The sequence below is a fragment of the Talpa europaea genome (assembly GCF_964194135.1).
Source record: "Talpa europaea genome assembly, chromosome: 10".
NCBI lineage: Eukaryota > Metazoa > Chordata > Mammalia > Eulipotyphla > Talpidae > Talpa > Talpa europaea.
The window spans coordinates 35,739,622-35,755,756 of record NC_140077.1 but is presented as its reverse complement, the minus strand read 5'-3'; the positions used below and the strand labels follow the sequence as shown (position 1 = coordinate 35,755,756).

General features: G+C 43.5%; 1 protein-coding gene across 1 annotated transcript; it reads left to right on the top strand.

Moving 5' to 3' along the window:
- Window positions 1-1,673: 1,673 nt before the first annotated feature.
- On the top strand, window positions 1,674-10,308 carry PRXL2A (peroxiredoxin like 2A; the record flags this gene model as incomplete). Its single annotated transcript, XM_084244422.1, has 5 exons — window positions 1,674-1,851; window positions 3,949-4,040; window positions 6,945-7,085; window positions 7,439-7,603; window positions 10,195-10,308. The coding sequence occupies 5 exons, from the start codon at window positions 1,674-1,676 to the stop codon at window positions 10,306-10,308; spliced, it is 690 nt and encodes a 229-aa protein (XP_084100548.1).
- Window positions 10,309-16,135: the final 5,827 nt, after the last annotated feature.

Below are 16,135 nucleotides of genomic sequence, written 5' to 3'. Positions count from 1 at the left end.
TCATGGCAGGGAATTCCTCACAGCCCCCTTTCCTTGGTAGCGACAAGCAGATTTGCTTAATCCTTTGGAGAAATCCTCTCCCAGCCAAGTCCTGCAGAGGAGAGGTGAGTCTGTGGCTCGGTAGGATGAGTTTAGATGTTATATACATGTTATATACATGTTATATACATTAGATGTTACTCTGGGATCTCAGCATATGGAATCATGCTATTGTTTGGGGGGAAGGTCCCCCAGGAAAGTCAGATCTTAGCATGACTAGAAAACTAAATGGAAAGAAAGGTGTTGTAAACGTTGTCAGGAGAAGGCAGGCTGTATGGGGGCACCTGCTGCTATTACATGGGTGGGCAGCTTTCAGGAGTGCCCACCCAGAAGCACAAGGCTTCCCTACTAGAGGAATCCTTAATCCTTAATGAGCACTTAAACCTGCGCTACGAACCTGGCTGGATTCGCTGTAGGATCTGCTACCTGATGCAGACATCTTTTTTTTCTTTTTTTTAAAGATTTATTTATTTATTTATACAAGCACTGGGCACAGTCAGAAGCACGGAGGGTGAGAGAGAATTCACCAGAGCCAGAGCGGGGAGCAGAACAGGCAGACGAAGTACACTGCTGAGGGGAGCAGCGGGTGCGGCAGGAGAGGTCTGCACGCCATGTGGGACCCTCGCCAGCAGGTGGGGATCGAACCAGCGCTGCAGAGGCTGTGGACAGCTTCGCAGCCCAGCACTCAACCGCTGCGCCACTGGGGAGGCCCTGATGCAGACATCTTTTGCCCAGTCCCTCTGAAGCAGACACCCCAGCACCATGCTCTTCTTGATGTGATACCTGTTCTCTCAGTCTCCCACTCATTCCACAGACTTCTCTGTAGTTCTTTTCACAGGGGAAAACATGACAGGTTAGACCCTGATTCATAATGGCCATCTATTAAATGATACTATTTAAAAGGTGTTAGATGTTTAGGATATTTGCTTTCTTATTGGCTGTAGTTTCATGTATTGCCTTTTACTTGTTTTGTTTTAACATGTGCCTGCTGTATTTGTATAATAAGTAAAAAATAAAACTATTCTCAGTTGGGAAAAGTGTGCTGCAATTGCCTGCTCAGCATGGGTGAAGCCTGGTGGGGTACTGGCTGGGGACTGGACGAATAGGACATAGTCTCTGTTTCCGAGGGATTCACAAACCAAACAGAAAGAGTGGGTAACAGAAGAGTGTGACTGGTGGTCTGTGTACCCTCTGACCACAGAAGAGAAAACTGCCTCCTACCCAGGGAGATAACAGAGACACTATCCTCTGAAGGAAAAGCAGGCACTACCAAGGAGGGGCTGCGGAAGTAGTTGGCTCCCAAAGCACACAGAATGGAAGTGCACCACAGAGCTGAGGCTTTGGGCATGGGAAAAACAACAGTCAGAGAAGTGTCTGAGAGGCTGTCATTTCTCTGTCATCACTCCTGACTTACTGGTGACCTTCTTGGGACAGAAACCAGATGTTTGTTGTGTCTGCAAGTTCTTGTGTCCGTGGATGCTTAGTGACCCTCATCCAGTGCCATCTCTGATACCTCTGCTCCCCTCTTTTGCCTCTGGCCTCCTGGGTGGCAGCCCAGAGCCTTGCATGGGACATCAGATCCCAGCTATCTTGTGGGAACAGTAACGTCTTCTTCTTCCTCCCGATCTCCAGAAATGTCTTTTCTCCAGGATCCAAATTTCTTCACCTTGGGGATGTGGTCCATTGGTGCGGGGGCCCTGGGGGCTGCTGCGTTGGCACTGCTCCTGGCCAACACCGACGTATTTCTGTCCAAGTCCCAGGAAGCAACCCTGGAGTATCTGGAGGATATAGACCTGAAAACACTGGAGAAGGGTAAGCAGTGACCCCTCTGGCCTCAGTACTTTTCCAAGAGACTGGGATGCAGGCTTACTTTTTTTTTTTTCTTCCTAAAATAGCTTTCTCCCTCTCTCCCTTTTTTTTTTTAAATTAAAAAGCTAATGTAAACAACATTAGGAAAAATTTCCTAACACTTTCAATTACTGATAATTTCATTATCCTAACATCATAAACTTTTTCTTTTTTTGCATATTCTTTTTGATGTGTACATATTTTATATAGTTGTGATCTTGGTGAATGTGATATTTTGCATTTTAGCTTCTTCCTATCAAAAGTAGTTTTCACTTTCTGTTGTTGTCTATGATGATACTTGTTCCCTAATATGTAGTAAAAGCATACCTATGTGTTCTGAGGAATTTCAGGCTCTTGAATCGTCACAAAAAAAAGAACCCATAAGTCAAAAAATTTTGAGAAACGCTATATCCATGGAATTCCATGTTCCTGAACTCAGGGATTTGCTTATGAAATAGGTGTCTGGATTGCTCCTGGAGCAGCCGTGGTCAGCTATTACCTACAGTGCAGCTTTAGCACCTGGGGCTACACAAGGTCACACTTTTCGAATGGACCTTTTTTGTTGACCTCTTTTGGGGGACCTCATTTGGATTCCCTGGTTAACCACTAAGAGCCACACATGTGAATGTGATAGTTCTTGCTGTCTGCTCTTGGTATTTGATCTGTAACCTGGTGGGATTCCAATTATGCTGATAGTGTGGGTGCCATTTGCAAGGGAGTTTGATGATAGTTGGGGCTCACTGACTGGGTGGTCTCCAGATTGGCCTCTCAAAAAAGGAGACCATCATCTACTTAGAAAGTGAGGAAGGTTGTCAAGAGAAGGCAGGAACTGAGACTGTTTAATTTATGACATAAGTCACATACCTTAAAAGGGACTAAAATTTCCCCTGCAGAGAGAGAGCTGTTTAGCTTTGTTCAACCCAAAGTTTCCCAGTCTCATTTGATTGTAGCCCCTTCCTTTTTCACATAACACCCCCTAAGTACATGGGTTCATCTGAGAAATGCTAGAACAGTAAGTGTTCCTACATATTGAACCCTCACCAACTCTGTGTTACCAGAAGCTGGTATAACACAAACACATTTTATATCTTTTCATACTTCCTGCAGCCCAAAGTGGAGTTGCTAGACATGTGCATTTACAAATCAGGAAACAGGTTTAGGAGGAGACGCGGCATACCCAAGATCACACTTCTAGATAGACTCAGTCTGACCAAGGAGCCAGGCTGGAGTGCGTGACTGTCCTACCCTGAAGCATTTCCTTGGTGGACATTCTACCTCCCTCCTATTCATAATACTGCAGTTAATATATTTAGGTGGAAAAAAATTTCAACTTTTATTGACTTAATCCTTTGAATACTTTTTTTTAAAGGTTTATTTTATTTATGTATACAAGAGCTGGGGTGTGGGCCAGAGGCCCAGGGGTAGGGTGGTGGTGAGAGGATTCACCAGAGACAGAGTGGGGAGCAGAACAGGCAGATCTACTGGAATACATTGCTGAGGGGAGCAGCGGGAGAGTCAGGAAAGGTCTGCTGCGCCATGTGGGTCAGCTCCCTGACCAAGGATCAAACTCAGGCCGCAGTGGCTGGTGATAGCTTCATGGAGCTGAGATTCAACCCCCTGTGTCACCAGGGAGGCCCCCTTTGAATACTTTTTTAAGAGTTGGGGTTTTCTTTGGCAAAGCACATGATCTCTTTCAGTTTTTGACCATTTGTCTGCCCTAAAGGATTGTTACAATATCCAACAAAGTAATTTGTTGTTTCTCCAGAAATGTTTCTTTTTGAGATGTTCAAGTTTGCTAATAAATTTATATGGAGGAGAGTGATTTTGGGTATATAGTTGGGCCCTTATGCTATATTAATTTTCCTCAGTAGGATGAATATTTCCTGTCTGTGTATCCTGTTTGCTTTTCCCACATGTGAAATGCCTTTCCAGGTCCTCTGCTAGGCCTGGTGGCCTTAATGAGCTGATTAGCAGTCGGGCTGGGTGAGGATGGCCTGGGTGAGGCTGGGAGGGGTGGGGCTGGGCAGAGATGATAACCGAAATCCCTTTTCTTCTCCCCAGAACCAAGGACTTTCAAAGCAAGGGAACTCTGGGAAAAGAATGGAGCTGTGATCATGGCTGTGCGGAGACCAGGCTGTTTCCTCTGTCGAGAGGTTAGTGCATTTGAAGGTCTGTTTGGAGAAAGGATCCTTGTAACTGATGCCAGTGCATTTCCGGCCAGGACCAGGGACCTTTTGCCTCACTTTAGTCTTTGATCAACATTGACCCATTCCACTATTTGCTCTAGGTATTTCTTTTTGACATATTCTCCATTTCTGTTCATTTAACTGCTCATCATATCCTGAGTTAGCAGCACATTTGACTTTCCTTTAGTATCCTGAAGCCATTTCACTTTTGTTCTACTATTTGTGTCCTGGAATATCTTCCCATTTAATTAAGGGCAGGGATTAGATCCAGTTCCACAGTCCTGATATTCAGTGCAGGGATTTGCTTATTGAAATTGATGTCTGGGTTGTTCACTGAAATGGGCATGGTCAGTCCTTCATGGAGTATAGCTGCAGTATGGGGATTCCAAGGTCTCACTTTGAGAATGAACCTGCCTATCTACCTCTTCCTGGGGAACCTACTTAGGGTCCCAGGTAGACAGCTGAGAGCCATACATGTAAATGTTGTGGTTCTGTTGCTTTGCTATGTGCTGTTAGCATTGGATCTGTGGCCTGGTGGGATTTCATCATGCTGATAGTATGGGTGTGTCACTGGCATGAGTGTTTGATGAAAGTTGGGTGGTCTCCAGTTTGGCCCCTCAAAGGGAAGCTATTATTGTCTGTTTAGAAAGTGAGGAAGCTTGCCAAGGGAAAGCAGGGCCCAGCCTTGTCACTTTACAGATAGGCAAACCAAGGATGGTTCACTGGCCTGTCCATAGTTACAGTGAGTTGGTGACAGAAGCCCCAGATTCTGAGATGACTGCCTAGCATTGGGCAAAGTCAGGAATGACCAGTCTCCAGCTCTCAAGTAGTGGCCCTGGTCCTGTCCAGGTTGTCATCCTCGTTTCTTTGGTTGTCCACTCTGACCTGAAGCATTATCTTTCAGCCTTGCAGATCTCTCCCTTGCTGTGTAGTTAGGCTGGCATAGAATCTACTAATATGCAGTGATGCAGCTGTACCTTACATTCAGAACACATTCATGCCTGCTTATCTCATTGATTCCTCATCATATCCCTGTAAAATAAAGGTTATTTTACAGAAGATAAACTGAGGTCCAGAGTTGTGGCAAAGTCACAGTGCTGTATTGCCTGTTGCTTCTATAAAAAATTATCACAACCTCAGTGACTTCAGAAAAAACATCTTTATTATAGTTCTAGAGGTCAGAGTTCTGAAACATGTCTCATTGAGCTAAAGTCAAGGTGTTGGCAGCACTGATTCCCTCTGGAGGCTTTAAGGGATAGATAATTTCTTGTTTTTTCCAGCTTCAAGGGTCTTCATGGCTCTTTCCTTGGTTTTTAAAGCCAGCCCGGTTCAAGTTTTCCTCACTTTGAACCACTTCAATACTGACTCCTCTGCTTTCCTCTTCTACATTTAAGCACCCTGTGATTGTACATTGCAGCCACCCAGTCCAGAATAATCTTTAAAATGAGCTGATTAGCAACCTAAATTTCATCTGTTGCCTTAATTCCCCCTTGCCATGTAACAGAACATATTCATAGGTTTGTAGGATTAGGATGAGGACATTTTTGAGGGTGTTATTCTGCCTGCTGTAGAATTGAAGAAACTCTGGACCTTTGGTACATGTATGCCGGCAGATACTTACGTGGAGGCCTGTTGTGTCCTGGCAGGGCCAGGAACCCAAAGGGTTCCACGACGGTACCTCTGACAATGACTTGCTTTCCTGTTGCTTTGGTCTATACCCTGGCAAAGCATTTTGTGGAAACTTGTGTTTCTGAATGGGTGGTGTTGGGGTGGTGTTGGCAGTCAGAGTTATTTTGAATGGCCCAGGGCAGAGGTATGTCACTCAGTTTCTACTTCAGGGCTTGTGCAGTCACACACCCAGAGTCAATAGCCCAGGAAAAGTGAGTAAAACCTTTGATCTCACACACAGGTGGTCTCTGACTGAGTCACCTGCAGGCCTCTTTGCTCTAGGCAAAGCCTGCCACTCCCTGATCCTTTTGATAAATGCATTGTAATGAATTCTGCTTGATCAGTGATCCTTTTTTGTTAGCTTGTTCTGGAAAATAAATGAAAAATTATAGGTTGTTGCCACTATACAGCACCATTTATATTAGTGATAAATGGACAGCATTTGAAAAAATTTCCTCCTGTTTCTTTAATTCTGATACCAAAATTGAAAAAGGAATTTGTTCTTGATATTGGAGTTTTACCATGACACATGCAACTTGGTTTATTCATCCAGCACTCAGTTCCTGAGAATCAAGTCTGCCTGTTCTGATGAGCTCAGTACATTCTGTCCTCCCCATCATCCACCTTCACATCTTTCTACCTAGAATCTAGTACTTTCTACGTGCTAGCTGTGTGCCAGGCACTGAGGGGTACAAGAAATGGAGGGCATGGTTTTTAACTATGAGATGTACTTGGGAGCTCAAGAGAAAAATGGTAGACTCATAGAAAAAGTGACAAAGCAGAGATCCAAAGTTTGACTCTAGACTGGACTAGCCAGGGAGAACTTTTAGAACAGGGATCCCTATCTAGAGTGTAGAATATGTGCTAGTTCAGTCTCCTGCAGGGGAGGAGCTAGAAGATGAGTAGGAGACAGTTGTGGGGGTGTTTGGGTGCAGTCTCTTAGTTTCTGCATGTTCCCCAGTCATGGTTAGGACACCCGTAACAGGAGCCTCACCTCTCCTTCACTGCATGGAGAAAACAAGCCCGGACTGAGCACTAACTGGGACAGTCTTTTGCTGGCTACACGGGGCTTGTTTCTGGCATTTTGTTGCCTTTGTCGTTGGGCATTCAGGGCCAGCCATGCTTCGGGCCTGTAGGGAAGAGGGTACTGGTTGGCTGCAGAGCCGAGGAGTTTGTGTCCCTGCATTTCCCTGTCTTCTGCAGGAGGCTGCAGACCTGTCCTCCCTGAAGCCCAAGTTGGACGAGCTGGGTGTCCCCCTCTATGCAGTGGTGAAGGAGCAGATCAAGTCCGAAGTGAAGGATTTCCAGCCTTATTTCAAAGGAGAAATCTTCCTAGATGAAAAGGTGCGTGTGCCGCAAGTGGGGTTGTGCTTAGCCATAGGCCTTCATGCTGTCAGGCACAGGAACTCTGTACAGCTCTAGCAAGAAGTTCAAGTCACAAACAGTGCAAATCTGTTTCCCTAGGTTGGACCTCCCTTGAGGTCAGAAGCTGGACTCGGCAGGGTTCTCTGTTTCCTTGGGCAGTTGAGAGTCTTCCTGGATGGAGCTGCATGTGTGTTAGGTGGGGGGTGAGGACACAAACCAGCAGGCATTGGGTTTTTGTCAGAGAATGAATGCCCACTTGGAGAGCCTTTCCTCCTTGAGGAAGGCAGGCATACAGGCTACTCTTATGAGATCTGTCTTTCTCACTCCTACAGAAACAATTCTACGGTCCTCAGAGGCGGAAGATGATGTTTATGGGATTTGTCCGTCTGGGTGTCTGGTCTAATTTCTTCCGGGCTCGGAGTGGAGGCTTCTCCGGAAACCTGGAAGGGGAAGGTTTCATCCTTGGCGGAGTTTTTGTGGTGGGATCAGGAAAGCAGGTAAATTCCTAGTGTTCACTTTTAGGTCTCTGTAAGTGTGAGATCCTGCTGTGGTTGGGGGGATGACTTCCAATCCTAGAGGTTCCCAGCCCTCCTTCCAGAAATCCAGGGAACATGGTGAGAAAGGGAGGGAAAATTACCATATACCACGCATCTGCTCTTAAGACATGAATCTGCTCACGAAGGAGTGCCAGTGTTTTGCAGGTACGTAACTTGGGACAGAGGGATAGATAAGTGACTACACCAAGGAATACGCTGGCGATGCTAGGCCTGAACCCAGCTTTTCTGATGGCAAGTTGTTTTTCTGTGCACAAACAAAAACATTTTTATTCTGTCATGAATTTACTCCCTGTGGTATTCCCAGGCTGTCAAGGATGAACAGTAGAGAAAAATGAAAAGGGATCGGGGGAGAGTGGGCAAAAAGAAAAAGTGAAAATTTAAGAATCAAAACAGACCTAATGAGGGGAAGTGGCAAGGAGACGTGGGGAGATGGTGTCAGGGCTGCCCAGCAGAAGTACCAGACTCCTCTGCAAAGCAGCTGTTGGGGTCCTTACTACAAGGGTCCAGAAACAGCACAGGGGACCCTAAGGGAAGGTATGGAGAGAGAGCTCTGGCCCAGGAGGTGGTGGGTGGATGATCAGGTTGGACTGTGGCCGCCTCAAGCTGTGGTAACTATAACCCTTCCCACCAAAAGGTGGTGCCAGCAGGGACCGCAGGACACAGCAAGGATGGGGTAAAATTAGTGTAGGCTCATGGGCCTGGCGGGAGGACCTAGAGACTAGTAGTGGCTTGATTCTAGGCCTATCTCTGTCAACCTTGGGCATGAAATTAATACTTGGCCTCATCTGTAAAAAGACAGGTTTGGTCTGTGTTGGTGAATCTCACTACTAACAGTGACAATTTGGGAGAAATAGGAGCTTAGGCATAGGACTTCTTTAATTTCACACTTTCTAATTTCTTCCTTTTGTACTTTGGTGTCTGCTATCGCTTGCCTGTGTTAGAATGTAGAGTGAATTGTCTGATTTAACATGAACCTATTTGCTAATTTTTGGGTAAATATATCAGGTATCTTTGTGATAGTGACCACCAGCACCTGCCTTGGTCCAGCTGCTGGTATATATGACCTCATACATAATCTGTAATGTTAGGTATTTTTATTCCCATCTACATGTAAGAAAACCAGCCTACAATTGTGAAATAACTGAACCAAAAATGCTCAGGTAGAAAGTGGTCCAGTGGTAATGAAACTCAGAAACTCAGCTCTCCAGCTCCAGAGACCCTATCCTTTTTCTGGGGGTGATTCCTAAATATCCCTTGCACTTGGGCAGGCTACACCTCCAAGGATTCTCAGCCCCTTCAGGCTCTGGCACCCGGGGATTCCTTCTCCCTCCCTTTTTCCCCATTTCTGCTTCCCTTGGCTCCAGGGCAGGGCTTGGTTCACCTGCCAGCCTTCTCTTGCCTCGCCATGACTCACCTGGTGCTCACGGACTCCCCAAGCCTAGCTGGCTCACTCCTGGTTGCTGGGTGTGTTGTTTGGCTTTGTTGGTGCTCTCAGGAACTCCCAGCCTTTTTCCTTCCCAGTGGAAGGTTGACTGGACTGGCTGAACTTCAGGACTTACCTCTGAGTTTCTTGGGAGCAATTTTTGCAGTCCCACTGTGCCAGGAGCCACTCAGCAGGAAGGTCCTTTGAAATAATAATCTTCAAAGCATAATTCCTTTGAAGAAGTAATGTGTTTGCACTATAGATCATTTGAAAATGAGGAGAGCCAGTCTATAAACTTGACCATGCAGACTGTTAGAACAGAGATGAGCTAAGATGCCTTTCTTTTTCTTCTTTTTTAGAAAATGCGATCTTATTAAACTAGATGCTCTTTTTCATTTAACAGATTATGAACATTTTCCTCATTTCATTAATATATTCTTAGTATTTTTTGAAGGTCTTTATAAATAAAGGTACAATGAACATATTTGCAGATGTTTATTTTTAAATTTGAGTTCCCAGATGCCATGAATCAATGAACTCTCACAAGGATTCCTTGATGCTGATCTCAGACACATTTTTTATCTTTTTTTTGCCACTTTAGGGTACTTTCTGGGACCCTGTGTTCTAATGCATTTTGCTTCATAGTATTAGAAGTGAGTGGCCTCCTGTTTCTTAGGAAAACCAGAAACGTTCTCCCTTTTCAGATAGTCATTCAGTGTCTGCCAAAGTCTGACATCTGAGCCCCACTTCCTTACCTTCAGGCTTTTCTGTGTAAGCTCATTCCGTTCTCTTTGCCTGGAATGTTCTTTTACCTGCACCTCTACCTATAGCCATCCTAGTTACCTCCTGTGCTTTATCATCGTGGTGGTTTTCAGACTCTTGTATTTAATCACTCATGACTTCCTGCTCTGAAGGTGCTGCTTATACAGTCCAAATGCTTTGGTGTAGCTTGCCCAGAAGACTAAACTCCTCCAGGGCAGTCAGGTGGATTCGGACCTCTGTTCTCTGCTGTCAAAGGACAGAACTTGACGGATAGCTGGTGCTTCGTGTCTATCTTGTGAACAAGTAACTCCAAATGGCGACTGATGTTCCTCTTGTTTCCTTTTAGGGCATTCTCCTTGAGCACCGAGAGAAAGAATTTGGAGACAAAGTAAACCCAGTTTCTGTCTTGGAAGCTGTTAGGAAGATCAAACCACAGACTTTGGCCTCAGAGAAAAAGTGATTGTGTGAAACTGCCCTGCTCAGAGAGGACGAGGCACTCTCGGCTGTGTTTCCACTCATGGCCCGAAAGAGTTAGAAACCCATTTATGTCACATTCTCAGTAGAGATCATTAATATATTTTAATATTGTACTGTGTATAGGCCCAAAAAGGCAAATTACCCCCCTCCCCAAAGATTGATAAAATTCAAAAATGCTAGTGAAGTTTTTTAGGTAAAACCTGGAAAATAGGATGTTGCTCCTCCTAAAAACATATATGGTGTTTGAGTGCTGTTATTTGAAATTATTTTTATTTTCATGTCTTCAAAAATCTAGGAAAAGTTAATGATTGACTTGAAGATTAAGGATATAAGATTTCTGACTTGTGTGTTTTCTGTTAATAACTTGTTATATGATAGTAAAGTAATGTTCATATAAAGGAATTATGTTCTGGATGGCTTGATAAAGGTAAATTATAAGGTGAAATCCATTATTTTCTTGTTTTTTATTCTAACCTTGGAGATTTGTTTTTCTGGAAGAAATGATCATCTCTTGCTATTATAAAATTGATTCAGAAATTGTCTGTAAATATAATTTTTTCTGATAGAACTACTAATAAAAATATTTACCATAACCATGTCTGAATTTAAATCATTGGTGCCAGAGAGACTGAGCATGAAAAATCATTATTTTCCATGGGTGTGCTGTAAGGTGTGTGTGGGAAGAATGGGGGCGTTCTCCAGTTCTATTAATCTAAGAGGTTTGCAAATGACCATAAAAATTCATATAAGTGATTCTGCTGTCTCTAAGAGGATGGCTTTGCTATTTAAGATCAGTAACTGCTTTTAACTGATGGTCTTTAAACCTAATTTGGTGAGTGAGGAGAAGGAACAGACAAAATGAAATATAACAATCTATGAATTTGTTTTAGATTATGTCATGTGAGTAGGTATGAGGTCAGCAAGAATCCAAAGGGAGGCCTGACCTGGGGAGTCTGCTCAAGATATCAGATCAGCCCAGGAATAGGAAGGTAGAGATGGGAGTCCAGAGAAGAATATTTACCCAGGGGACCAGCCCAGACAGGAGGAGACCTAGAAAAGCAAGAATGGAGACAGAGGTTGGAGCTGGGGACATAGGAGAGTGCCAGAAGGGAGTGTTTAGAGTGAGTAGGGAGGCTGGTTCGGGACTGATACTGGGACTGGGCCTGACTTTGTGTGCTGGCTGTGTGGTATGTGCAGAGCGGCACTTCTGCAGACATCTTGGTAACACTGCTCACTACTAGAACAGCATCAGTACCGTGACTCATCCCCCAGCAGCTGCGATCCCTGGGATTCCAGCTACTGTTAACTCGGATAATTCTTTGGTGCCTGGAAGACATTTGATTCTGAAACAGTTCTTTTGCAACTACAAAAGAATAAATCCTGCAAGGACTTGCACCAGTGGATGCATGATCTTCTTCACCAGCTGTTTTACTCCTGGGTCCTTGTGTGCAATGGGTCTTGTGTGCAATGGTCCTTGTGTGCAATGGGTCTGGTGAACATGGCATTTGGGCAAGAGCACCACATTGTGTCATGAGTTGAGTTCAAATTCTAGTTTATGTGACCCTGACCAAAACTTTGACTTTAAGCTCTTCCACTGGTTAAACAGGATTGCTCCTTCCTGTCTTACCATTCAGAGCTGTTTGTTAGAAGCCATTGGGGAAATGATAAATATTTAAAATTACTTCTCAAATCTTAATGCACACACAAGTCCTCTTGTTAGAATGGAGATTGTTAATAACAAAGCTGGACAGTAATGAAAAGACAGTGAAGAGATTTTATTCAGTAACTACTGCAGTAAGGGAGAGGCCTCATAGAACTGATTTCAGTTGGACCGTGCACTGAAGTAACTGGTGTTTTAAAGGAAGAAGGAAGGAGAAGGAAGGAGAAGGAAGGAGGAGGTGGAACTCGGGCAAAGTCAGAAGGAGAAGATTACAATAAAGAAGAGGGATTGGTCACTGTGATTAGGCGATTTGTGTCTGCTAACTGGCTAGCTTGTCAATTTAGGCTTTTTCACAGAGAGTGGGGGCTAGTGCCCTGTCTTGATGATTACATTTCAAAGGGAGGACTCCCAGATCCCTGAGAAAGACTCACCTGGGTTACAGGAGATACATACATATATACACACATACACGCACACACCCTGAGAGGGAGAGGAAAAGGATTTGTAACTGCAATTTTTTTTTTTAAATAAATGCTCTCAGAAAAGGGCTGTCAGAGGCCTACAGTCAGGTGTTTGTTGGCTGGAACAAATGGTACATTTGCAATTTTGACCTTTCCCAGGCAGGAACTCCAGGTCATTGTTTATCATTCCCTCAGTGGCTTCTAATAAACAGCTCTGAGTGGTTCACAGGAATTAGTATGCCTATTTAACTAGGTCATCCCAGGGAATGCATTAGGTGTGCATTAAGGTTTGAGAAGCAATTTTAAATATTTATCATTTCCTCAATGGCTTCTAATAAACAGCTCTGAATGGTAAGACAGGAAGGAGCAATCCTGTTTAACCAGTGGAAGAGCTTAAAGTCAAAGCTTTGGTCAGGGTCGCATAAACTAGAATTTGAACTCAACTCATGACACAATGTGGTGCTCTTGCCCAAATGCCATGTTCACCCCAGAAGACCCATTGCACAAGAGGACCCAGGAGTAAAACAGCTGGTGAAGGAGATCATGCATCCACTGGTGCAATGTCCTTGCAGGATCTATTCTTTTGTAGTTGCAAGAGAACTGTTTCAGAATCAAATGTCTTCCAGGCACCAAAGAATTATCCGAGTTAACAATAGCTGGAATCCCAGGGATCGCAGCTGCTGGGGGATGAGTCACGGTACTGATGCTGTTCTAGTAGTGAGCAGCGTTACCAAGATGTAACGCTCTGCAGCCTTGAGCTGCTAGAAACTATGCTAGTGTAGTTCAAGTAAGATAGTTTGGAGTTCAAACTAAGATAGTTTGGAGAGCGGATAAAATCATTTGTGATGGGGGCCTCCCTGGTGACGCAAGGGGTTAAGCTCTGCACTATGAAACAATCTGCAGCCTCTGCAGCCCAGAGTTCGATTCCCCAGCTGGCCAGGGAGCAACCCACATGGTGCAGCAGACCTCTCCTGTCTCTTCCGCTGCTCCCCTCAGCAGTGTACTTCAGTCAGCCTGCCATTCTGTTCCCCACTCTGTCTCTGGTGAATCTTCTTACCCCCTGCATCTCTGGCCTGTATCCCAGCTCTTGTATACATAAATAAATAAATCGTTAAAAAAAATCATTTGTGATGAAAATTTTACAGTTCTCAAGAATGGTGGGGCCAGAGTTTCTGCACTGACTGAGCTGAAGGGCCTACTGAGGTGGGCTGGTACTGAGGACCTGGGCCCACACCGCAGACACTGTGGGCTGGTAGTCTGCATGTGCATCTGAGGTGCATGGTTTCTTCAGCTGACATGTTCCTTCTCTGGAGCGGCGTGTCCATCTACTGCACTGCCCCCGGGGCCTGCATGTTGTGCTTGGGAGCCCGTGCACATAGGTTGCATGGTCAGATAGTGGGCCACAGCCTTTGGGTCCACCACCAGAGCAGCATGAGTGACAAGGAATGAACCAGAAGTGTAAGTAACAATTCAAAGGGGGAAAAAGCTTCTGAATGGTAATCTCAACAAGATACAATTTATATAAAATTTACATAAAAATTTAAGACTTATACAAGCATTTAGTTTAGAATTCCATACATAAGTGGTAAAGTATACAACCAAGTATGTACATGAATGGTAAGAAATGTGCAACAGGATTTAGCACTATCTGGTTGTTTCACGCCTTTGAAAACCCCAATCCCCTCACCAGATTCTAGTTCAGTTAAACCATAATCTCTGGGAATGCATCCAGGCATAGATATTTCTTAAAGCTCCCTTTAGTATACAGACAAGGTAGAAACCACTGACTAATATTGATTGAGAAACAACTGTGACATCTTAGAGAAGCCCATGAAATTGTCCCCATTTTTAAACTAAGCCTTGGTCAGAGTATCTGTTTTAGATTCAGGCAAGAAAGACGTAGGCTCTAATCTCCATGTTGTTCAGACTGGAAACATGAACAAACTCTCCCAAAAGGCTGTTGAGCCCAGATTGTGCTCTTTGAATATCCAAGAAACTCCTGAAGAAATGGTTAATTGCAGTCTTGGGGTAGAAAATACACAAGCTGGGCCCAGAACATCTTGTCATACCTGATGTCAAGCAAGCTCTCAGACACCACTGGAGGCTTGTAGGAAGAAAGGACTCAAGAACCACCTTGAAGAGGTTCTCTTGCTAAAATGGGCAATTTGAGCATCTATAATTTCAGTGGATTGAAATACACCTGTTATGTTTAAATCCCTAAGCCCAAAATGACACTAAAAAAAAAAAAATGCACATTTTGGATGATGCTAAGAAATGAACTCATTTCAAAACCTGGAAAAATAAAGAAAAAGAAATAAGCATTTACCCTACCTTTTGTTACTAAAAGTAATAAGTGATGAGAGATGTTTCACTCCAAAGTAATTTCCCTTTTCTTCCTTGAACTCTTGGTTATTTAGGAGTCTGTTTATTTTTTATTTTTTCTAATGCTTAATGTTCACATGTTTGTGAATTCCTCAAATTTTCTTATGATAATAATTTCTAATTTCATTCTATTGTGGTTAGAGAACATTCTTTGTATGGTTTCAATTCTTTTAAATTCTTAAAGACTTTTTCTGAGAACCTAACATATGGTTTATATGGAGAATGTCTCATATGCACTCGAGAAGAATGTGTATTCTGCTGTTATTGGATGCAGTGTTCTATAGATGTCTATTATTTTAGTTGTTTCATGAATTGCTTGAAACAGTTTGTTAGTATATAGAAACTGATTTCTATGTGTTGATAGTGTATCCTGCAACTTTGCTGGTTTCATTGATAGTTCTAACAGATTTTCAATAATCTTAAAGGTTTTCTATATAAAAGATCAAGTCACTTGCAGAGATCATTTTATTTCTCCACTTCTAATTTGGATGGAAGCTTTTTATTTCTTGTTCTTGCCTAATTCCTATGCCTAGGACTTCCATTACAATGCTGACTAGACATGGTGAGAGCGGACATCTTTGTCTTATTCCTGATTGCACAGGAAAAGTTTTTACTTTACAATATTGATATGATGGTGGACTTGTCATATCTTGTCTTTATTATGTTAAAGAACATTCCTTCTATATTTGTTAAGAGATTCTGACCATGAAAGGGTAATGAATTTTGCCAAGGCCCAGTGCACCTCTTTCTCTTAAGGTACAACCTTCTCTTAAGAAGTACATACCACTTTTTCTCACATTCCATTGGCCAGTCTACAGGACTCCACTTAACAGCAAGTTTGCCTGGAAATGTCGTCTTTCTCGTGGATGGCTTTTTGCCCAGATAAACTCTGGTGATTTTATCCCTGGAAAAAGAAAATAGGGTGGATTGAGGGTTCAACAGAAGTGTCTGCCACAACATATTGATGGAAAAATACATGAAAAACTGGTAATAGTATTTGCCTCTAGGAGCCGGGTACTGGAGGCTGGGGGCGTAGATGGGAGAAAAATGTCCCTTTTTATGCCCTTTGAACCTTTATAATTTGTTCCATGTGAATGTATTAATCAATTGAACATTTTTAACAAAGTACTAAAAATAGCACCACCCTCTGTACTTAGTAAATCTCCATGACTGGTTCACTGGTCAGAAGTATCTTCACCCCCTGAGAAAAGGTTATAGATGTGTCATGAAACTCAGTCTACATCAAACTGTAGAACATACATATGGCTTGAGTTGCCAGGGAAGGCCTATGGCCAGAAGCCTGGAGA